Source organism: Ambystoma mexicanum, chromosome 11 (genome assembly GCF_040938575.1).
Source record: "Ambystoma mexicanum isolate Mex_15411 chromosome 11, UKY_AmexF1_1, whole genome shotgun sequence".
Classification (NCBI taxonomy): Eukaryota; Metazoa; Chordata; class Amphibia; order Caudata; family Ambystomatidae; genus Ambystoma; species Ambystoma mexicanum.
Genome location: NC_090934.1, coordinates 1,282,942,905 through 1,282,966,168, shown reverse-complemented (window position 1 = coordinate 1,282,966,168; position 23,264 = coordinate 1,282,942,905). Strand labels below are relative to the sequence as shown.

Genomic DNA, 23,264 nt, shown 5'->3' with positions numbered 1-23,264 from the left:
TATGTACAAACGTATCCACTACATCATGGAACACCCGCACCCCCAGGTATCGGAAGGACTCCATCTCCCATCTTATACCCAGTTCTGGTAGTTCATGCTCTGGACATTCCCGTAGCCCCCCCAACGGAAACAAAACCGACTTCTCTGGATTTATATGGAACGCTGACATGGCTCTGAAATGTCTCAAGATCGTAAGGAATAACCTAGGATCCTCCACATATAATAACAAGTAATCCGCATATAGAGATACAATGTGCCTTTGGCCATCAACCTCAATTCCAGCCTCGCCCATCTCCTGCCGCAGGTACGCCGCCAGCGGTTCCAGCGCCAAAGCAAACAAAATTGGGGAGGCCGCACTCCCTTGCCTAGTCCCCCTCTCCAACTCCCATGTTTCTGAAACCCAGTTATTAGTTCGTACCATCGCCAGCGGTTTTGTATACAACAGGGATAGCCATCTGCACACATTTTCCCCAAATCCAAACTCCCATAACACCCGGAATAACCACTTCCATTCCAGGGAGTCAAATGCTTTCATTGCGTCAAATGACGCTATAGCCATGTCCCGCTTCTGTGACTTCACGCGATCCATCACATGATGCAGGCGGGAAATATTCCCGGACGTGTTCCTGCCCCCTATAAACCCATGTTGATCAGGGTGTACTAAATTTGGCGCAACCGCCGCCAATCTGGCCGCCAGGATTTTCCCTAGGATTTTCCCAACTACATTTGAAAGCGAGATGGGCCGATACGCCTCACAATCCCTCGGATCTTTCCCCTCCTTCAGGATCACCGTGATCACTGCTTCTCTCATCGATTCCGGGAGACACTCTCCCTGAAACACCTCCTCATAAACCTTCAGGAGCTGCGGGACGAGCAGATCGGAGAACTCTGCATAAAACTCTACCGGGAGACCATCACTGCCCGGCGCTGTACCCCTCCTCATATCTTGTATCGCCCATTTTATATCCTCCTCCCCTATGGGGGCCTCCAACTCCTCTCGACTACCCTCATCCAGCTTCGGCAGTTGAAGCATCTCCATGAGATCCTCCACCTCTACGCACCCCCTCTCACTCATATAGAGCCCCTTATAGTATGCCACAAAGGCCACGTTGATTTCCTTTTGTGTCCCGGCTGTCCCACCATCATTAGACCGAACCTGAGTTATGACGCGGCTCGGGGTTTCTCTGCTAATGAGCCATGCTAAGAGTTTGCCCGCCTTATCTCCCTCCCTGTAGAGCCTCACATCTCATCTGGTATCATCAAAGTGTGACAGCTCCGTCAAGCAGGGGTGTTGCTGGGACTGGAAAAGACCCGGGGCTACCTGCCGTCAAGGTTTTCTGATGGAGCTCCAGTGCTTGCGCCAGGGTTTCCCCCACCTCTGCCCCCCCGCTGCCTCCCTATCCAAGCTCGCTATCCCGGCCTCTGTCCGCTGTAGCGCCTCTAAGAGACGTTTTCTCATCCCCACTACCATGGCCAAACACTTCCCTCTAGTGTCCACCGTGCCCTTGTTCAGTTCAAAGTACCGCCCAATGTCCTCTCTGAGCTCCGCCACAAACGCCCCATCTCGCAACGCCTCCCCCCTCAACCGCCACAACCGCCACGGTGGGTGTTCACTGGGCCCGCCCAACATCGTCACCAGAGGAGAATGGTCCGATAGAACCCGCACCAAATACTCTGTTTCCCCAAAATAGTGACAGTACTCCCTTCCCGCTATCAAATAGTCCAAGCGTGAGTAAGAACCATGTGCACTCGAGTAATAGGAGAAACCCCTCTCCTTTCCACGTTTCTCTCACCAGAGCTCCACCAAGTCCAATTCCAATTCCCGCAGCGACCCCGCGATAAATTTCTTTGATCCACCTCTCGTACTCTGCCCATCCAATCGCTCATCCAGATGGCAGTTAAAGCCCCCCCCCCCCATATTATCATTTCCCCTCTGTAAGCCCCCATCATCTGCAGCACCGAGGGGAAATACTCTTTATCATCCACATTGGGCGCATATGAGTTGCCCATACACAGTGACCGGTTCTCCCATGTACCGCGTGCCAGGACTGTCCTGCCTCCCCTATCGGTCACCCCCCGCTCCAACTTCAGCAAGACCCCCCCTTGCCACCCAGATGAGAACCCCCCTCGCTTGGGTGGAGTATGTTGTACCCCGTATCTGACCCCCCCACTGCCTCTCAAGCTTCCCCAACACCTCTACATCCGCGTGTGTCTCCTGCAGCATGGCCACCTGTGTCCCCTGTCTCTTCAGATATTCCCCCACCTTCCTCCTTTTCTGATAACTCCCCAGCTCTCGCACATTCCATGCCCCAATCTTCAAACCTCCCATTTTATTCTTTCGGCATGCCAGAACCGTGCCCCCCATCAACCCCTCTTCCATATCTATGACTCGACCCCTTCCGCCTCTTCCCATGGCTAGCTGCTGCGTCAAGGTACACCTCCAATGCCCGTATCCCTCTCCCCCCTCCCCGCACCGAACCCCAACTTGGTGCCATCCACCCCAACTCCCCTCCCACCCCTGACCCGCCCCCCTTTTCCCCCCTTCCCCCTCTCTCCTCTACATTCCTTTCCCTCTCCTCCCACCATAACAGTAGACCCACTTCACTATTCCGCCCCTCTTCCCTCTCACCCTGGAAGTTAGTGGCGCCGGTTAAACCAGGGGCTTCACCTCCTGCCCCATGCAGCCCCACCTGCAACTCCCCCTCCGTCCCCCATACCACCTCACTTCCAGGAGTCTCACGTGTCGGGGGGGGGGGGGGCCTACTCGACCCCATATCAAACTTAGTCCACCCTTTCCCCACCTCAAGCTGACCCTCCCCCCGTTCTAGCCGGAGAGGGATCCTCTTTATGCTGCCCCATGTCCAACCAGTTCCACACCTCCTTCGGAATAGCGAAAAACCAGGACTTCCCTCCTGACAACACCTTTAACTTTGCCGGGTGAAAAATCATATACTTTAAATTGATTTCTCTCAGATGGCTCCTCACCGCATCGTAGGATCTCCTCTGGCGTTGTACCTCGAGGGTAAAGTCCGGAAAGATCCTCAATTTTGCATTACCAATCGCATATTGCTCCACCCTGCGAGCATCCTGCAGAATGGCGTCACGATCTCTAAAGTTCATAATCTTGGCTACCAGCACTCTCGGCGGGGCGCCCGGTGGTGGATGCCTCCCCGGAACTCTATGTGCCCTCTCCACTGTGAAAAGATTGGACAGGCTTCAGATCCCCAAGAATTTTAGGATCAGGTTTTCCACAAACAGCTCAGCACTAGGGCCCTCCTCCCTCTCCGGGACCCCCACCAGACGGATGTTTCAGCGCCTGGAGCGACCCTCTGCATCCTCGGCTCTAACTTCCAAGGTACGAGTTGCGCCTATTAGGCCTGCCACCTGGTTGTTCAGCCTTTGGACATCATCCTCCACCATACTGACTCTCTGCTCCACCTCTGTAACTCTCTCGCAGACTTTGCGGAGGTCCGCCCTCACCAGCGAGACATCCACTCGAACCTCCTTAATACTTTCTTGAAGAGTGTCTCTGGAGACCTGTATTGCCTCCATTAAGGAGTCTAAAGTCATTGGGCTTCTTTTCTCCCCCTGGGGGACCTCCTGCAGGTCCGGGCCCTCTTGCCTCTGAGGCCTCTCTTTCACTTCTGTGTATTTCTCCATCCGTTGCTGGTTTTTTCCCATGGTCCCCAGCTCCCAGACGGGACCCTCCAAGCACAGTTCCGAAAACTAGTCTTCCCTGGCAGCCTCGAGCCTATGTCCACCTACTTCTCCTGAGTGTCCCCTTTGGTGTCGCCAACCTCCGCCGCTTCCACCCTAGCCGTCTGGCTACGGCACTACCCTCCAAGCTGGACTCCTTCTTCAAGGCCAATCCCCCAGGCCCTCTCCGCACTCCACACTTTGATCCAGGGGGGGAGCCTCCTTCCTCGTGACCCCCCTCTTCCCCTTCCGCTCAAGGTGTCCTCGTTGGGGCTGGGCGTATAGCCCACCCAAGATCAGTGAGGGAGATCCCCAAGGCCCACCCTCCAAAGGGGGACCAGAGATCCAACCCCCCTATGCCCCTCCCCAGGGGCTTCAGTCTCACACTTCAATGTCTCCTCAAGGGCCCGCTCCAAGCCCGCAACCAGGGGGAGTCGCCGCCTTGTCTCACTGACTCACACCTAAGGTGAGTCAATATCTCTCCCAGCCTCCTCGTCCTATATGCCGAGAGTGGAGTTTGTTGAGCACACTTCGCTGGAGGATGTTGTGTCCATGCTAGAGAAAATATTTGCTACTCATGGCCTCTTGGTCGAGCTGTGCACAGACAACAGACCTCCCTTTCAAAGAGGTGGGGGGGTTCTCAGAGTGCCTGCAGTCCCTCTGAATAGAACATCGGAAGGTAACATCTGTGTGGGCCAAGGCAAATGGGGAGGCTGAAAGACTAATGCGCACGCTAAAAGAAGTATTCTGGATTGCACATGGATAAGGAGTGTGCAAGCGAAGGCCCTGTATCAATTCTTGTCAGAGTATTGCACCACCCTCCACTGCTCAACGGGAATACCTCCAGCGGATGCACTTTTCCAGAGCTACCCAAGGCGGCTGCTGACAGATCGCTCACCTCGCGATGCGGGAGTCATCAATGATGAGGCTGTGTTTGAAGAAAGAAGGAGGCCAAATGAGAGTGAGTGTGTCAGTAGAAGGTTGTGTGACCAACATCTAGAAATAGGAGACTTGGTGCTAGTGCGGGCGAGACACCCAAAAGGGAAGATATCTCTCCCCCACGAGCCCATTCCATTGACAGTCATGGATACAAAGGGATCCATGGTCACAGCTTCGGATGGCCAGTCGACAGTGACGAGAAATTCCAGTTTCTTCTGGAAGTTAGCAAGATCATCTGAGTCCAGCTCTGAAAGAAGGAGGCCGTCGGGGTCTCCGCCACGATGGCCAGGAGTAGATAGTGATGGGTCTGACCAAGAAGAAGCTGTGTCCAGTAGTGATGAAGATTGCCCGTTGGACCAAGGGGGAGTCGTGGACACAGGGCATGGAGGTCCTGGCGGGCAGAGACGCAATCCTGTATGAGAGCGCCGCAGGCAGCCAAGCTACCTGCAAGACTTTGAAGTATGATATGATGTATGATATTATATGATATGATGTGGCATTTATAACGCGCCTGTACACAAGTGTTTCTAGGCGCTGTTAGGAAAGATTTCCATTTCATAGTAATTTTCTCTCGAGTTGTGTACCCCCCAACTTTTTGCTGATGTTGAACACAATAGTCTGACTTAACCAGAGGAGCCCAGCCTTCTGCTGCACTCCTCTGGGCTTTTCATTCACTTTTTATGGGGAAACTGACATGCCCTTAAGACAGTCCGTACTGGGGGACTTTGTTTCCCTTAGTCCTTACCACTGTTGCAACTTTTCTGCAACATGTAGCATGTGTACAATGTACCTTCCAGTACCGTACACTTGGGTCTATCAGTCATAGATACTCTCGGAGGATTTTTTAGGAGAAGTGCAGCTGTGCCTTGGACAGGGCTGGTGGCAGCTTATCATTTTGTATGTTTTTAACGCTTTCCTGTTTGGTAAACCGCGGTTACCACGTTTGGCATGAATAGGTGGCCTGGCTCCAAAATGGACATGCCACAAGGTTCTTTGTTATGTCCTTTGGCCATCTTGCCCCTTCCCCTTCCCCAGGTCAAGCCGACCCAGGTCAGTCCTTATTTGGGCATGCATTCTTCCGCGAAACGCCAAGCTTTTGTGGGCTTCTGCATGCCTTGTGTGTGTGCCTCCAGGATGTGAGCTGGAACGTCTGGTTCCAATACACATCCTGGGTGCCAGAGTGTCTGGAGTGCTGTGAATGCCTGGGACCACTGTGGTCCGTGATTGGTCCACGTATGGTATGCCTGTATGTAAGCAGATCTCCCATTGTGTCCTCTCTGTTTTGGCGCTAAGGAGATTCTGGATAAGAGAAGGCCCCAAACACCCATACCATGTCGATCTCTGGAGTTCTCACTGAACAAAGGATAGGATCCAAGTATCCTGAAACTAAGAAGCCGAGTCGAGGAACCGCTGGTGACCCGCTGGAAGGTTTAGCAACCTGAGCCCGCTGTTGTCGCATGGGACCCCTCTGCATCTGGTCATCCTAGAAGGTCTGTGAAAACACGTCGACCCATTGGAATAGTGGGACCAACTATTCTCGGCACCTTCGCCAAAACCTGCAAGTAAGCCTTCTCAGAAGTGTCCCTGTGCCACCCAGTGGGCTGACCAGCTTACGCAGGCTCTTTGCCTTGATACCATTGCCGTTTCGAGGAGGCCCTCGAAACTTGGTATAACACTAGCTCTGTGTTCATGGCACGCTCCCACCGAATTTTGTACACTTGGCATTCTCCGGTCTGAAGTGAAACGAGTGTGCCCGAACCGGAGCATACGCGGTTACCGTGTCGCCCAGCCGTGGTGACAAACTTTGCAGGTGTGCTGCATTTGTGCCCCTCTTGCCCCTGAAGCCTGCTGCAGTGGAACTGGCCTGATCCATCACCCAGGAGCGGAGAAATCGCCACTGTCCCGTTTGGGAATCATCACTGTATCTTTGCTGCTGAAAGGCGCAGAGCCGCCAAATTGCTGCACTTGAACCTGTAACCGAAGTGGACTCGACAGCCGAAGTTTTATCCGGAGTGAGCCGGGGGTCTGTGAGTAATCACAACCCTAACCGGTGGCCCCTAGCACCTCCATCCATTTTTACGCACGAGTGGCCCCTGGGGCCCTTCTCCTTTCCACTGCTAGTGCGAACTAGCAAAGTATTCCCAACTCTTGGAATCGACTCTGCCCTCAAGTGGAGACCCCCCTCGAATAGTGGGAACCTATTCTTCATGCCTCTCCCACCTTCCTGAGTTGCTATAGCCCCTTGAAGAGACCCCGTTTTGCCCAATTGAACTACCGTGTGCGCTGGCATTGCATGTACATTTGAGCATTAGGCTCTACTCTTCTTAGGGATTGGACTGCCTCTTAAGAGTCTGTTGGATGAGGAAGGGGCTAAAGACTATTTGCACTGCCTGTTTCCTTCCCCTTTTAGGTTGTGGACCCATTTCGTGCCTCAACCTTTTAGGCCCCAATTATCTTGTCTATATGTATTCAGATAGGATTGTGTTGGATTAATAGTATTACTGTGAATGGATTTGTGTTTTGAAACTCAAAGGTCTTGAAATAAATGTATATGTATTTTTAATATATCTACACCTGACCGGGAGTGATTTGTAAGTGTCCTTTACTCTGCTCAATAAGGTCTTTCAGTCACCCTCACCCCTCCTGAGACCTAGTCTTGACCGCTGCCAATCTACCTTGATTGGTCTGGCTTGTCCAGAAGGTTACCCTGTTCCAAGGAACTAGGCTGGCCTCCCGAACCTCTGCCCACCAGGTCAGAGTTCAGAAATCCATCTTAACAGGCGCGACAAGACAAGGAGGGGGAAACAAAGGGAGGAAAAAATAACGATCTTACTAGGCCTTGTGTCATTCAGATCGCGCAAGTGCGGAAATAGGGAAGGTGAGAAGTGCCCGGGGGAGGGGAAGGAGGAAGTACAGTTAACTCACAAGTGCAACCAGCGGGTGGCTCATAAGTGCAGAGAGAAGGGACTGTAGGGTTGCAGAAACAGACCCTTAAGTGTTGGGGAGTCCGAAGGCAGTGCAAGGGTAACTGGACATTTATTTATTTTATTTGCATTTGTATAGCGCACTTACAGCCCAGAGGCATCGAGGTGCTGTTACATGAATTTTGTAGGAAATTTTGATTCATTGGTTGACAGGCGACCCAGGCGGTCTCTTGGTTACAAGTACAAACTTCATGGACAACAGGTGAGATCCGAGTTAGACACAATGCATTTTTACATTGAGGTCATTATTACATAGAGATCATTGACAGTATACTTTCAGACAGTAAGCTTGGTTTTGATTGCTTTGCGGAATGCTTGGTGGGACTCGATCATTCTTAGGTGAGTGGGGAGGGCATTCCAGTGGGAGGCGGCCATTGTAGGAAAACTGGAGCCCCCAGCGCAGACTTTTCATATCTTGGGAGTGAGAATCATGTTGAAGTGTGCTTAGTAATTCTTTGAACAAGGTACAGGGGTCAACATCATGGAGGCATTTATGTGTGAGGGAGAGGGTTTTCAAAACAATTCTCTCTTTGACAGGGAGCCAGGGAGCCTGCCTTCTCACTTCGGAAATGTGGCCTTTCCTTGAGGTTCCAGTGGCTGCCCTAAGGCCGTTGTTCTGAACCAATTGGAGTTTGGCCAGGTTTTTGCAAGAGGTCCCTACAAGGAGGGCATTACAACAATCAAGCCTTGATCCAGTTATTGCCCTGGCAATGGTGAGGCAATTCTGGCGGGACAAGAAGGGTCTGGCTGCGTTGAGAACTTTGGAGTAATAGACTGATGAGGAAGCAATGGCATTAACCTGTCTATTCATGGTCAGATCCGAGTCTAAGTAAAATGCAGGCCTGGGCCCTAGTTCAGAGTGTGACCAGGTGACCAGTGTGTGGAGCAGTGAGGGGCATCAGCAGGGGAGAGGAAGAGAGAAAGCAGGCAGAGGGAGGGAGGGTGTTCCAGAGGGAGGTCCCAGCTGAGGAGATAAATCTGCCCCAACTTTCTGCTTGGAGAAGCGTCTGACCCTCAGAGAGTTGGAGGTGGATGAGCGGAGAGCTCGAGATGGAAGATGTTTTGGAAGGAAATGTGGCACGTAGAGGGGTCCCAGGCCGCAGAAAGCCTTGTGGACGAAGCAGAGCGTCTTGAAGTTGATCCTTGCCACCACAGGGAGCCAGTGAAGAGATTTCAGATCTGGAGAGATATGATCCCTGGGCTTGAGGCCAAGGACAAGTCTTGCAGTCCTGTTCTGGATAAGATGTAAAGGTCAAAGAGTAGAGGCAGGAAGATTTAGAAAGTAGGTCTTCCCTGACCTTAATGATGTACCAGTGTTTTGATTCCTGCTGTTCCAAAATAGTTTTGATAAATGTTTGTTATCCCATCTGCTGTGGCCATAAGAACAGTACATTTGTTTGTTTTAAATATGAAAGGAGGAGTGTGGTGTGTGCCCCTTTAAGGCCGCCCACACAACATGCGGGTCCCAGTGGAATAGTCATCCGCTCGCTCAAAATACGGCCCATTATCGTTGGATTCTGCCCTTGATCTGAACGAGCTGATTGGCTGCGCGATGTGGGTGCCAATGTTAACTTTATTCAAGTATGTTTTTTTAATATTTGGGGCGTACTGTTTATTACAACTGTATTGAATTATAAGTACTTTTTTATTATTCCAATGTGTACGGTCAGTGTGTATGGCTTTGATTTCGGAAATAAACATGACATAGTGTATCCAATATTATGTGACTTAATACATAAAGTAAAACAATGCCAGACAAAAAGTGGATTGTGTTCTTACATGATTAAAACATGGATGCACTTATTACTTTTTGTAGCGTCCAACTTTCGCACGCCTACTTGTACATTTGCTTGGCTAGTTGCCAAGAAGTCCTGGGGGGAAAAAGTTATTCAAGAACACTGTTCTTTGGCTGTTCTCCCATATGTGTTGGCAACTGCCTGTGTTTAATGAGGATCTCTGTGCCCGTAGGGCTTGATTTGTTGTAACATGTATCTGCTTCTGGACGTAAATGAATATGTACTAGTATTTTGCAAATTATTTCTACCCCTGGGTGCTACGCTCCAAAGCCTTTTGAAAAAAAATTATATATATATATTGCAAACATCTTTAGTAAACGTAGTACGATTATAATCTGTGCATTTTGCTAAATACATATTTTCCGTTTAGGCAAAATTTGACCGTGTGCCCAATAATCGAAGGCGAGGAGCAGATTCATCTGTTGAACATGCAGCATAATTTCATAACCCGGATGCAGAACCTTTCAAACCTGCAGCGGCTCATCTTCCTGGATTTATACGACAACCAGATCGAGGAAATAGCTGGCGTTGCCTCTCTGAGAAGCCTACGTGTACTGATGTTGGGCAAGAACAGGTAACATAACACACGCATACAATGCTATTTGCCACGTACAACCTGTGTTATTATAATCTTCTCAGTCAACCATCGATTTCATTTCTATCGTGCGTGAAAGCGCAACGCATTTTCTGAATGAAGAAACCACACTGTCCTGAATATCAGTCCATGAACAGTGCTTTAATAACTGAAAGCTCTGCCTCCTGAAAAAGTGGCAATTTCGTATAAACGTTTTTTTCTGACTTCATCATAAATATATTTTAGGGGTCTTAAAGTTAATTATCCACGAGAGACCAGAATTTTTTGAGTTTACCAGCAGGTGGCGATGTTGACTGTACAATAACATTGTACTCCAAAGTAACAATGAGTAAGGTGGCCCCTCCTTTACACTGTGTGTGTATCTTTCTGTCATTTTTACTGAACGTGAACTTTATGTATGGATTACAAAATATTGCAAGCGTTAACTGAAAAATAAACATTTGTCAGTCTGGCGCAGCCATCATTTTATAATTACAGAAAATCTCTCCTCTGAGTTTTGCAATCTGTGCACCCTGTAGATTCTTTGCACAATTGTCTATATTTTCCAGCTGCACAGGGGTCTACAATATTTGGCTCCCCAGATGTTTTAGGCTGCAGCCGCATCAACCGTAGCCGCTATATTGAATGGTGAGGCATCATGGAAGTTGTGGTCCAAACACATCTTGAGACTGTAATATTGAAGACACCTATTCCATGAGATATGAAACAACAACACCGAATGCCTTTCTCAATAACTTGCAATGAATGCTAAAAGTGGAGAATGGTTCTGCCGAGTCCGTATTGGAGTTTCTGAAATGTGCATATTTTATTGTAATCGGTGCACTTTATAAGCGTGAAACATACACTTAAATCAGCCGGCGTGATGTTTTCCGCTAAATTGACAAACCCCAGTTAACACCAGCTAACCCAATAGCCAGGAAACATCAACTGAGCAGATGTACTGGAATGCGAAGATGGGGGCACTCATCATTCTTGAAATTGTGAGTGCACCCAAACTGTGGGGTGGAATTATTGAACATATTTTGGCGGGAAATGCCAGTCAGAACGCACACTTGGCCCAAAATGTTAGCCGGGGCAAGTTTGACACTTCCCCAAGGAATGCAGGAACTTTTACATAGAGCGAATCAATGCACGTGTTGCTCGTTGCGACAACGCGCCATTTGGTTAGTTATTATGACTGGAAATAAAAGAACACAATCCATGGGAATGCCAGTAATCAAGGGATTAGGGAACAGCCGTGTAGAAATGTCGAACAATTAAGACCATCAGACTTACTTAAGCACCAGGTCCTACGCGGGATTGAAATCACCTCGGTGTCTCCACGGTTGCAAGAAAAGGATTTTTTTAAAAACGAATTCCTCCAAATGGATTAGTAAATACCATTTGTAACTGGTCGGCTGGATTTTCTAACAAGGTCAAATGAGGCCCAGTCTCTCTGGAGAACACTACATAACACAGAGTATGCTGCCACTATCATGTGCCAAGCATCCGACTGAGACCCTCACTCTCTGTGAATAGTCCCATGCCCCCTGGCCAGGTCTGGAACGCGCTCTTCTTTAGAGAGGGCAGACCCTCCTTTGCTGCGTAAGTGGGCATTTCCGAGACTAGGCTAAGGGAACTCGGGTGTGCCCCTTCAGGCTGCTGATGTTGGGATTCGCTAATGGGCCCCAGCCATGAGAATGACTTCCAGTTCGAATGTGGGACTTGAAGGGGGCTAGTCCACCTACCTGGGCGGTCCTTCCTCTTGTTGTCATGCAATAGCCCGGCCCCGAGGTGGACTCCCTTAGCCTATCACTTCTTAGCTGTATGAGTGTGAAGGCCTTGTGCGAAGGATGCCTGGCTAACTGCGGAATATCTCTTCCTACTTCAGGTTCCTCTCTTTCCCTCTGTAGATCTAGAAGGGAATTCTGCACGAGGGGAGTGGCGCGTGCAGGCACCATCAGTTCTGTGTGACCTCTGCCCCATAACCTCCACAAAGGGGCAGCAGCTAGAGATTCCCCATCTTCAGCCAGAGCAAAAGCACTATGCTTTGGGGTTGGGGAGAGCCTGATTGCCAGTATAAGGACTACTTCTCTTAAAGGGAGCATGTCCCCAGTTGCCCTCCGATGACTCTCCTGTGCTCTATAGATTTGACTAAGTGAGGGTGACCAGGGGATCCCCCTTGTACCACCTTCAAGTCCATCTTCCTCCAGCTTGGGGCGGTACCCAACCCCTTTGGCCACCCGACTAGATGTCACAGAACCAAGCAGGGGACTTTATCAATGTATTTATGTTTGGCCAAATCAGAAATCATTGACATTCTGCACTTAAGAGATTATACCAGGATAGTCAGAGCGTGCCATTGTTTTCTCCTTACACTGGAAATACCCATCAATAGGGAAAGACAGATGGGGCACCCGCAGTGTCTGCTTATTTTTGTCCAAAGCATAGCGTTGAAACATTCAGTCAGTGTTCTAAATCAAGGCAGTCTGTAAAAGCTACATTTTCTTTTCAGTCTACATGCCTCTCCAAAAAGAAACCTTCACCCATCTCAGATCAAGGGCCCACCAGTAGTAAGCCTGGTCTTTTGAGGAAGGGGGTCTCCTCTTATCTGCTCCTTCACCACACATTCTGAATGCCCTAGGGAAGGTCACAATTGTTCCATCATTGGAGACTAAATGGCATATATGTGTCTTTGTACAGTTCCATAGTGTCCTCTCAGGTCATCAGACAGGTTCTAGGTCATTTGGTCGAATCTAAATGGTCGACAGGACAATTGGTCGACACCAAAAGGTCGACAGGTCAAATGGTCGAAATTTCTTTTTCATTTTTTTTTTATTGGGGGGGTCCCCCCAACCCCTTTTTTTTGTTGCTAAAAACCCCTTTTTTCCCTAAACGAAAACCTAAAATATATATATATATAAATAAATAAAAATTCGACCATTTGACCTGTCAACCTTTTGGTGTCGATCAATTGTCCTGTCGACCATTTGTCTGTCGACCATTTGACTAGACACCCATCAGACATATATCCTCCAGACCTATCGAGCAATCCACAGTAACTGTCTGATCACTCCACATTTTATACGCACGAAGGCTGGAGGGTCTAGCTTTCTTACCGTTGCTGCCCGTCTCTGGAACGCCTTGCCACCACATCTACGAGCCGAAACATCATACTGGCCGTTCAGGAAAAAACTCAAAACCAGACTGTTCAACTGAAACCCTGCACCCCATTATCTATGTTCCCTTACCTCCCCTTGCTCCTTCTGTAACCAGCGCCTGGATACCTTCGGGTTTTGCACACTTTATAAATGCAAACAAATACTAATAATTAAGTTTCTTGCATCCTTCTCTTCTCAGTCCATCTGATCTCTCCACTCTGTATTAGGCTTAAGGATTTCCTGAACCCTTCTTTTCTTAGTCCATCTGATCTCTCCTCTCTGTATAAGGGTTAAGGGTTTCCTGCACCCTTCTTTTCTCAGTCCACCTGATCCCTCTACTCGGTATCAGGCTTATGGGTTTCCTGCACCCTTCTTTTCTCAGTCCATCTGATCTCTCCACTCAATATCGGGCTTAAGGGGTTCCTGCACCCCTCTTTTCTCAGTCCATCTGATCTGTCCATTTGGTATCAGGCTTAAGGGTTTCCTGCACCCTTCTTTTCTCAGTCCATCCAATCTCTCCACTCTGTATCCGGCTTGAGACTTGCCTGCACCTTTTTTACTATGTCCTTCAGGTCTGTCCTCTCAGAGTCAGGCTTAAGTGGTTTCCATGCCCTTCTTTTCTCATTCCATCTGATCACTCCTCTCGGTATCATGCTTAAGGGTCACCTTCACTCTTTTTTTCTCAGTCCATCAGATCTCTCCACTCGGTATCAGGCCTAAGGGTTTCCTGCACCCTACTTCTCTCAGTCCATCTGATCTCTCCACTCTGTATTAGGCTTAAGGGTTTCCCTTACTATGTCTTTCGGGTCTGTCCTCTTGATGTCTGGCTCCAGTGGTTCGTGTGCCCTTCTTTTCTCAGTCCACCTGATCTCTCCACTCAGCATCAGCCTTAAAGGTTTCCTGCCACCACCTTTTCTCAGTCCATCTGGTCTCTCATCTCGGTATCCGGCTTAAGGGATTTCTGCACCCTTCTTTTCTCACTCCATTTGATATCTCCAATCAGTATCAGCCTTAAGGGTTTCCTGCACCCTTCTTTTCTCAGTCCATCTGATCTCCCTTCTCCTTGTCAGGCTTAAGGGTTTCCTGTACCCTTCTTTTCTCAGTCCATCTGATCTCTCCACTCTGTATCAGGCTCAATGGTTTCCTGCATCCTTCTTCTCTGTGGGTATTCTTTACTTGGCACTGCTCCTGTAGACATTGCTCAATTTTTCTTATCAACTTCTGGTATAAGGTGAATTTCTCGCTCACATTCAGGTAGTAGAAGCAAGGTGGCAGTTCCTAGTTCACTGCCCCAGGCTGAAACCCAGATCCTTGGGGCATAGCAGCATGATGTCTTAAGAAATACTAAAGCAATTTGAATGTAGAGGCACAGGATGCATGCAATGCTTCACCTTCACTGTGTGGAGAAAAGTACATGCCTATGGGGCCAGGAGCATGTTTGATGGAGGTGCCGTTTGGGAGGCATACGTGCCCTAGCCCCTTTTTAGTTTTGGCTATTAGGAGTCTCTTGCGACACCTATGAGCCTAAACTATTGCATTAGAGTACAGATAGGGAGAAAGAGTACACGAGGAGGGACACACAGCTTGTAGGCATTGTTTGGTTATTTGCCCACCCATTGACTTCCCATGGCCATGGTAATCGCTTTGGCTATTCCCACCCTGTTCCTGTCCCTCCCCACCCAAAACACCTCGTCATGGGAACTCTCTGAGCTCGCTTGAATCAATCCTTAGTATCAAACTTTGCACTCAAATCCGGTGGGATATCACCAAACGGAATTACTGTTACCGGCACTTGGTCTGCCGGAATTGCCGGCAGATTACAAGTGCTGGTACAAGTAGTTACTCCCCATTCCACGGAGTCCCATGGGACTCTATGAGGGGAGTTGCCGGTATTACCGGCACTGGCAAATCTGGTGCTGGTAATACTGGCAATTTTTGATGGTGAGGTGGTGGAATTACCTCCAACACTTGGCTGATGGTAATTCTGGCCACCCCACCGGCAAACTTGTAGTTTGCTAGTGCGGAAATGTGGCAGTAAATGTTATTACCGGCATGTTATTTCCACACCAGCAAACTTGTAATGAGGCTCAATTGGCCTCATTACGACCCTGGCGGTAGTCGTGCTGGTAAAAACGGCACAACTGCCACCAGGGTCGTTTTTTTTCGGCACCTGGCAATGGGGAATTACCGGGGCATTACAGCCCTGGCAGTCCCGGTAATCCCCATAGCCAGGCGCCAGGAAAAATGACTCCCCATTCCCATTGAGTCCAATAGTGCCGTTACATCCGTCAAGGTCTGCGAGCGGGTGCCTTTCTGCCCGCCAGGTCAGACCTGGCGGGTGGAAAGGCACCCACTCACTGAGCTCGGAGTGTGCCGGTCCGGTAACAATGGTGCCGGTAGCTTACCGGCACCGTTGTTACCGGACCGGTATGCTCATAATGAGGCCTATTGTCTATTACTGTGACATATGATATGACAATGTATGTATACTGTGTTTTATACTTTATTTCTGCCAGTGCTGCACGTTTGTAGTTGATAAAAAGGGAAGTGTGATCCATTTAAAGTCCCATCAATATATATATATCTTTTGTCTAGAATAAAAAGAATCACAAATCTGGAGAACCTAGAAAAACTTGATGTCTTGGATCTTCATGGCAATCAGGTATTGTGACAATTATTGTTTGTTTGTGTTTTGGTTGTGTTTTAGTATGCAAAATATTCAATATTATTAATTTTATTGATCTCACAGCTCAAAGCTCTAAAATTAATATGAATATGATTATTACCCATGTAAGTGGTTTCATTGAAGTGCATTACTCTGCAGTGAAGTAAATATGTATTTTTTGTTAAGGATTAGGGGGTATAGGATGGACTGGGGTATAGGGAGGCATAGGGTATAGGGAGTACTCATTAAAAAAAGCACAATTCAAAGTAATTCTGTTGAAGTAAATTATCATGAAGTAATTTACTTCGATAATACTACGTAGGAGCCTATTAACATAGATGCATTGTGTAATATTGTTTGCAAAAGTAAAATTAAGGCGTGGGGGCAAAATGCAGGCACTGTAGACAATTAAGTCGTTTTACCATTGTCTATTTGGTTTTCGTAGCAGGGTATACACAGTTATTTTTAAAATCTGGTGTTTGCTTGGCCTTGGCCAATTCATCCTACAGAGTGAGTGGAAATAAAGTAGTGAATTCCACACACACAAGTAATCTTGCCATCAGCAATTGTACTCTTGTTGTGCAATATGAAATCCTGCAATGACTTTGTAAAATCTAGGCATAATTTAATTGTAGTGAAGTTGTGGTATCACTACTAACCTACAATTAGAAAGTGACTTCCCTATACAAGTGTTACTAGCAGTGTTCATCCTAAGGGAGCACCTCATCACTAAAAAAAGAGGATGTCCAATGATGTACAATATACACATAGAGCATAATTTGAGTAATTCAATGCGACCTATGGATATGGACTTCAATAGTTTCCTGAGTTTAATCCAGCCGGTTGCTCATGTGATTTCGGTTGGAACTTTTGCCTATTTGGGAATCTATGGCAAGGTTAAAATGATCATCTATATTTATGCCATTTGTGTTGAAACTCGATGAATCAGTCATGCATTTTATTTTATTTTGCCCAAGCTTTACAGATATTGATGATCTACCCTCGTGCCACATTTGAGAAATAGAATATTTACTTTGTCGACCTGCTTTCCTATATTTAAGCTAAAACCCAGTCCTGCAGTCACCATATTTTTTCAAGAAAATTGCATAGTCTGCCTGCCTTTACACTTTTTGCATAGCACTATACTGTTTCTTAGTTAATTATTGATTACAATTTAAAATTACTATTTTTACTCAAGTCAATTTGTAATTTGGTTTCATTTAGGTTTTTATCTTGTAGTGATGTTGACGAGTAATTTCCATTTTCTTTAGGGTTGATCTTCTAGTATTTTTGCTGTATTTTGTGCACATATGCACTTTAATTGAGATGTTCTCTGAGTAAAGTTTGAAATGAGAGTGTGCTTTACCATTGAGTTGTGGTTACGCCATCCCCGCTGCCAGAGTGAAAGGCAGCTTTCTGAACAACAATATCTGCTGCCATTTAACCACTTACAATCATGACTAGGCTTTCAGCTTCCTCTCTTCTGAACTCACCTTCGAATGGATTGTGTCCGCCTATGTATTCCTCATCTTTGATCTACTCCAATATCCTGCTTGCAGCTCAGAAACCTTTTTCAGCAGAGGGTGCCGTGCGTCGCTTTCTACCTCTTGTCCCTCGAGAGCCTGCGTTCTTCTCGAGTATGACGTTGATGCTGGTATTTCTGGCATGTACTGGGCCCGTTGCCTCAGTTCTGTATTTCCGCACAGCTGCTCGAAACAGTTGTTCGCCTTGGCGTGTTATTCAACTGCTTAGTTACGAGGTGTGTTCTTAACATGTCTACTCATACTAGGAAAACGGGCTTCAAGAAATGTTCAGAGTGTTCGGCTAAGATATCCCTAACCGATCCGCACCAAGCATGTCTCTGGTGCCTGGGGGTGGGCCACATCGTCGAAGATTCTGGCTCGTGACTGGAAAAGCATTAAAGGAGAGGAAGGGGAAACTTGCTTTGGGCAAACAATCCCCAAGTTCTTCATCGGTGACCCCCACAAAAATTGAGTCTGCATGTTTCCTGAAGCTATTCAATGCATCCCGATCTCTCCAAGTGTAATCATGGATGGGTCATTGCATATTGCGTCTCAAGTCGGGCAAGCAAGGCTTTGCACTCCTGGATGTCTTGAGGATTCCAGACTCTTTTGCCAAGGCCAAGCCACGGATGCAAACCTTGAACGCGTCCCAGAGGGTAGCAAGGGAGTCTACAGATCCGGTATTGAGCTCAAAGTATTTGTCTATACATGCCCCAATCTCAGCTTTAAAGACCTTGTCTAGTAATGCCTGCGGCTTAAGCCTCCACAGGCATCTGGCTGTGCATCCTGCGACCCATGTCAATGCAACAGTAACCAGGGAATTATCAGAATAGGTTCTAGGCAGAATAGTTGCAGCATCTAGTTGCCCAACGAGACCATCCAACACCAACCATCTGTCAATTTGTGAGTGTGAATCGTGCACTGAGGAGTAAAAGGAGTATTTGCAAGCCACGTGTTAAGCAGCCTCCAGGCATCTGTGACTCCAATCCTAGCCTGCTCTGCTAGTATGACCTTGGCCTCTCTCGGCAACTACCGGGTTCTAGTTCTGTCGAGATCGACATCCACTATGGTGTTAAAGTCACCACCCCCACAGAATGGGTACCCAGGGATATAGGGCTAATAAGTTAGCTTGCTGTGTGTAAAAGTCAGGGTCGTCCACATTTTATGTACCAAGTTGTTCAATTGTGCAGCGCTTTGGTTTAAAGCGATATATAAACAAATACATACAAATACAAAAACAAATTGGGACCATACACATTCACCAGAACCACCTCCAGCCCCATCAATGCGCCATGCAGCAGGACGTATCGCCCCAGTGGATCTATGTGTACCGTTTTATGCACATATCCAACTGACTTACACAAGAGGGTCATCACTCCGCGGTTTTGGGTGGAATACGGAATGTAATAGAGTTATGTCACCCAGCTCCTAGCAAACCTGTCCCAGCCTATTGCAAGCGCATGAGTCTCCTGCAAGAACAGGACGCATGCTTTGTGGCGCTCGGCATAGAGATGCAGTTTACGCCTTTTTACCGGGTTACCCAGCTCTCTCACATTCCAGCTCATGCATTGCAATACCTCAACCCCCATTCAGTAGGCACGCAAAAAGTATCGTAGGCCCAATAGGAGCCAAGAGCGAGCATCTCGTCGCCATTAAAACCAGGGATGTGTCTCACCCCACGTCCCATCATGTAAGTCAAGCATTTTCTGTAATCTCATAACTATCTGTCCCTTCCACTCCCCCACCCCTCTCCCTATCAGAGGAATGATACCCCCAAACACCCCAACAATAACAATTGCAGCTTTGCATGGGGGCTGCATGCCAGCACCAGCCTGACTTCAGAGCAACAGAACATGACATAAATGCGTTATTAGGTGCACACAACCAGTTGACAAAATAACGGTGTAACGGCTGTGGTGGTCTTTTGCAGGGACCCTCTAGTATAAAACCAACACATAAACTGGGTCCATCAGGGCAGCGCCAATCATACTTTGGAATAGGTGTATCAAAGCAGCAGGGTCTATCCCGGGAAGGGATCCTTTATTAATTTGATGGCCTCCTCAGGTATAGAAAAAAAGTAGACCCCCCCTCAGAGTGTTCAATCCTGTGCTTAGCCAGGTACAACATGGCATGTTTGACCCCCAAGTCGCGGAGCCATTTTCTTGGCAGCCAGAAAAGATTTTCGTTGTTGCTGCCCTGCAACTGAGAAATCTGGGTAAAGATGGATCTTAGCAGAACCGAGGAGCAGCTCCCCCTTGGCCCTGGCGGGTCGCAGCAATGTGTCTTTGTGGTGGTAATTAGGGACTCTGGCTATTATTGGCCGGAAGGGGTGGCTAGGCCTTGGTTTCGCTGCCAGAGTCCGGTGGGCGTGCTGAATCGCGAACTGTAGAAATAGGTTACGGCCATCCAGCAGGGTTAGAAGGGTGCGCTCCACAAAGTCCTCCATGGGTTCATCAGTGTTGTCCTCCGGAACCCCTATTATGCGTATATTGTTGCACCGGGAGCGGGACTCCAAATCCTCGTTCCTCTTGCTGACAGTGTGTACCTGCCTTGCCAGCGATGTTACCTCAGATCTGAGCACTGTGATGTTGTCCTCAGCATACCCCGCTCTAATTTCTACTTCAGTGACATGGGTATCAGTTTTTTCCATGCATGCTTTGATGGAGCCGATTGTGTCATCCAGCTTAGTATGTAGTGTTGTGAACCCCTCCTGCATGTGTTCCATCATACGCTGCAGTTCATTGGGCTCCTCAGATGGCCCACTGTCAACATCACAGACAGTCTCTGGGGCCTTAGGTGTCGGTTTAGTAAACATGTTGATCGAGCTTTGCGTCCTGCCAGTCTCTTTAGTCATGGTGTCTCAGGATTGGCCACAGGGGAAGATGGGCCACAGTGAGGCATGCCGCAGGGTGTCAGCCGCAATGGCTTTAGCAGTCTATGCAAGACGGTCCCTTCCCGTGGGTTATGGGGCACCTAGCTCCAAGGCCTCACTGCCCCCACGCTGTGCCTGCGCGCCTGGAGCCAGTAATCTGTTGCAATAGATTCCCAGCCCTCTGGTCTCAAAGAAGGCTAAGGGCCACCCCCTACCGCAGTGCAAAACTATAGGCATCAGCCGAGGCTGCAGCCGATCAGCAGCAGGAGGATGAGTCGGCAGTGCCCTCCCTGTGCAGTAGATCTATGGCACGCTCCTCGCCCTCAGAGCAGCAACAGATCAGGTGGGGGCCAGCAGTAGTGTCCTCTATGTAGGAGGGGTTGGGAGCGAGACACAGCATGGTGGAACAAGAGTCCTGGGTGCACACCTGACTCACCGTCTCTAGGGAAGTGCCGGGGACGTCACCACACACCACCACAGCTAGGGAATGCAGTGCCTCCAGAAGGCACCAAGTTCTAGGGGCCACCTCCAGGCAGCATGCCGCAGGCAGCATCTGCTGTCTCAGCTTGTGTAGTCTACGTCGGGTGTTCCGTGAAGACACAGTCACAGAGAGCCGTGCTCAGTTGTCTCTGGTGCCAACTGCCAGTGTGCTGTCAGCACAGCCTCTGTAGCAGTTCCAGCACCTTGGCCAGCGGGTCCCTGGCCTCCAAATTAAATCTGCGGGTAGCTGGTGATCTCTGCTATCGATAGAGTAGTATTTCACGGACAGTAGCACCCAACAAGGATGTGAATTGCACTGTGCAAGGTCGCCGGGCTGTGGAGCCCGCTACTTAGGCTGCCATCTTGGATCCGGCGTAACAGCGCCCCCATAATTCAAGTTTTCAAAGTGGTTTTGATGCACCGGTTGGTGCAGAAGGCAAGGCAGCGGATGCTGCTACAGCTCCTGTGCCTGTACATCCATGACCGCCTCAAGGTTGCCTTTTTTGTGTCCTCTGGTTAAATTGACCTCTTCCTCTGTTAAATGAGGAATTGTAGCAAAATTAACGATTTCTCCATCCCTGAGCAGAATATGGAGCTGTTTGACCTTGCTGCCTAATGGCTGACTCAAAGATGTTGTGGCTGCCTTAGACGACTGCAACATTTCAAGACTTTCATCTGCTTTAGATCCAAACAAGTAAGACCCTTCATACAGCATATCCAATAATCTGGACTGCATGTCACGAGCAAATCCTGATTTACGAAGCCAGGCAAATCGTCTAAGCACTGTCCAAGCAGCCACAGAAGGGCTAATACAATCTGCTGTGTCTAGCCCCCACTGCAATGATTGGCACATAGCATCTTTACTTTAAATCTTTTAAAGCCATCCCTTTCTTCCCCTCGGGATGTGTTCAGATGCCAAGCTGTCACCACCCAGAAAGTGTAGGTGAACTTCGCTATAGCACAAGTTGCATTTGTTGCTTTCAGTGCCATACTCCCTGGGGAGAAAATGTTGTTTCCTATGGCATCCAGCCTTTTATCCTCCCTGTCGGGAGGGACTGTGGGATAGGCTGCTCTTAGATGCAGCAGTAGCTGCTTGCACCACAAGGCTTTGTGGAGTCGGATGTTTCAAAAGAAACTCTGGATCCACTGATGAGGGTCTGTATTTGTGTGTGAAATCCTTCTGAACTGCAGGGGTGGTATCAGGATTTGTCCAGTTCTCTAGAACTCTCTACTTCACTGCTGTTGGAAGGGAAGGACTGGGTGCTTAGGAGGCCCCCCTGTCCAAAATATCTGTAAGGTCAACTTGTTCATATTCAACAGATAATCTACCCCATCCAAAGTATTCAATACTCTTTGCCATTACTGTTCTATAAGATGCATCAGCATGTGCTGAACCTTCCGGAGTGCCAAAACCAACCTTTGGAGAGGTGTCTAGACCACTGGTATCCTGCAGGGTGTCCACAAAGTCTCTCATTTTGGATTCCTGGGATATCAGCTCCTCTGGAACACCAGGAGTGCTGTATTCTCTACCAAAACTATAAATAGGGCTTTCTTCCCCTACCTCTTACTCATAAATAGAGCCCAGGAACTTGAAAAAGTCTCTTTTCATCTGAGGTTTAAAAACCTTCGACAGACTTTCAAAAGTCCTCGAGGGCTTCGACCCTGACTGTTTCGGCATTGATAGACTCGACTTCGTCGACATCGACAAATGGGTCAGAGAAGGAGGATCCCTTTGAGGACATGAGAGGTGTACTAAATGCCTTCGAGGCCTTCGAATCCTTTGAAGCCTTTGACCTACTGTCCGGACCCTCGGGCGCGCGGTCCCTGGTTTTTACAGAGGACACCCTGTCGTCTTTTCGCGCGATGGGGTCGGGAGTCTCTAGTGACTTCAATGAAGGGGCTGGCTTTGCCGCTCTCTCAAATACCTTCAACATCTGCCTTCAGAACTTTTCCAGTTCCACTTGACTCGCCCCCTTTTTAGGCATTTGTACCCGTTTCCCTTCGGGTGAGGATTCCGTAGAGGATGATCAGGAGCCATTACTCCTTTTCTTCGATCTCCTCAAAGATGACGAAGAGGACTGCTGAGATCTCGAACACTTCGAACATTTACTGTGCGTCTTGGCCCGGTGCAGAGATCTCCCTCTTGGGCTCTTCAGACTAAATTTTTGTCGGGGTCCCCGAGGACGAACTTGGGGATGGTTTGCCCAGAGCAAGTTTCCCGTTTCTCTCCTTTAATGCTTTTCCAGTCATAGACCAGCACGAGCCACAATCTTCGACGATGTGGCCCACCCACAGGCACCAGAGATCGGTTATGGACATCTTAGCCGAACGCTCAGCCCATTTCTTGAAGCCCGTTTTCGGGCTATGAATAGACATTTTAAGAACAAAACTTGGAACTACGCCGTTGAATAACATGCCAACGTGAAGAACCGTTTCGAGCAGCTGTGTGGAAAAAACGGAACTGAGGCAAAGGGCGCGGTGTGTGCCATATATACCAGCATCGACTGTCACAAGTCAAGCTGTTAGTTGAAACAGGTATTCACAGGAACTGCAGGAGCAGGCTGTAAACAAAGG

General features: G+C 48.5%; 1 protein-coding gene across 1 annotated transcript in view; it reads left to right on the top strand.

Annotated features, from left to right (window-relative positions):
• LRRC49 (leucine rich repeat containing 49) overlaps nt 1-23,264 on the top strand; it is a 1,414,487-nt gene that overhangs the window by 385,126 nt on the left and 1,006,097 nt on the right. Inside the window, exons 6-7 of the mRNA XM_069624757.1 lie at nt 9,786-9,989; nt 15,746-15,812. Coding sequence (XP_069480858.1) covers nt 9,786-9,989; nt 15,746-15,812 — 271 coding nt within the window. The remainder of the gene's footprint in view (nt 1-9,785; nt 9,990-15,745; nt 15,813-23,264) is intronic.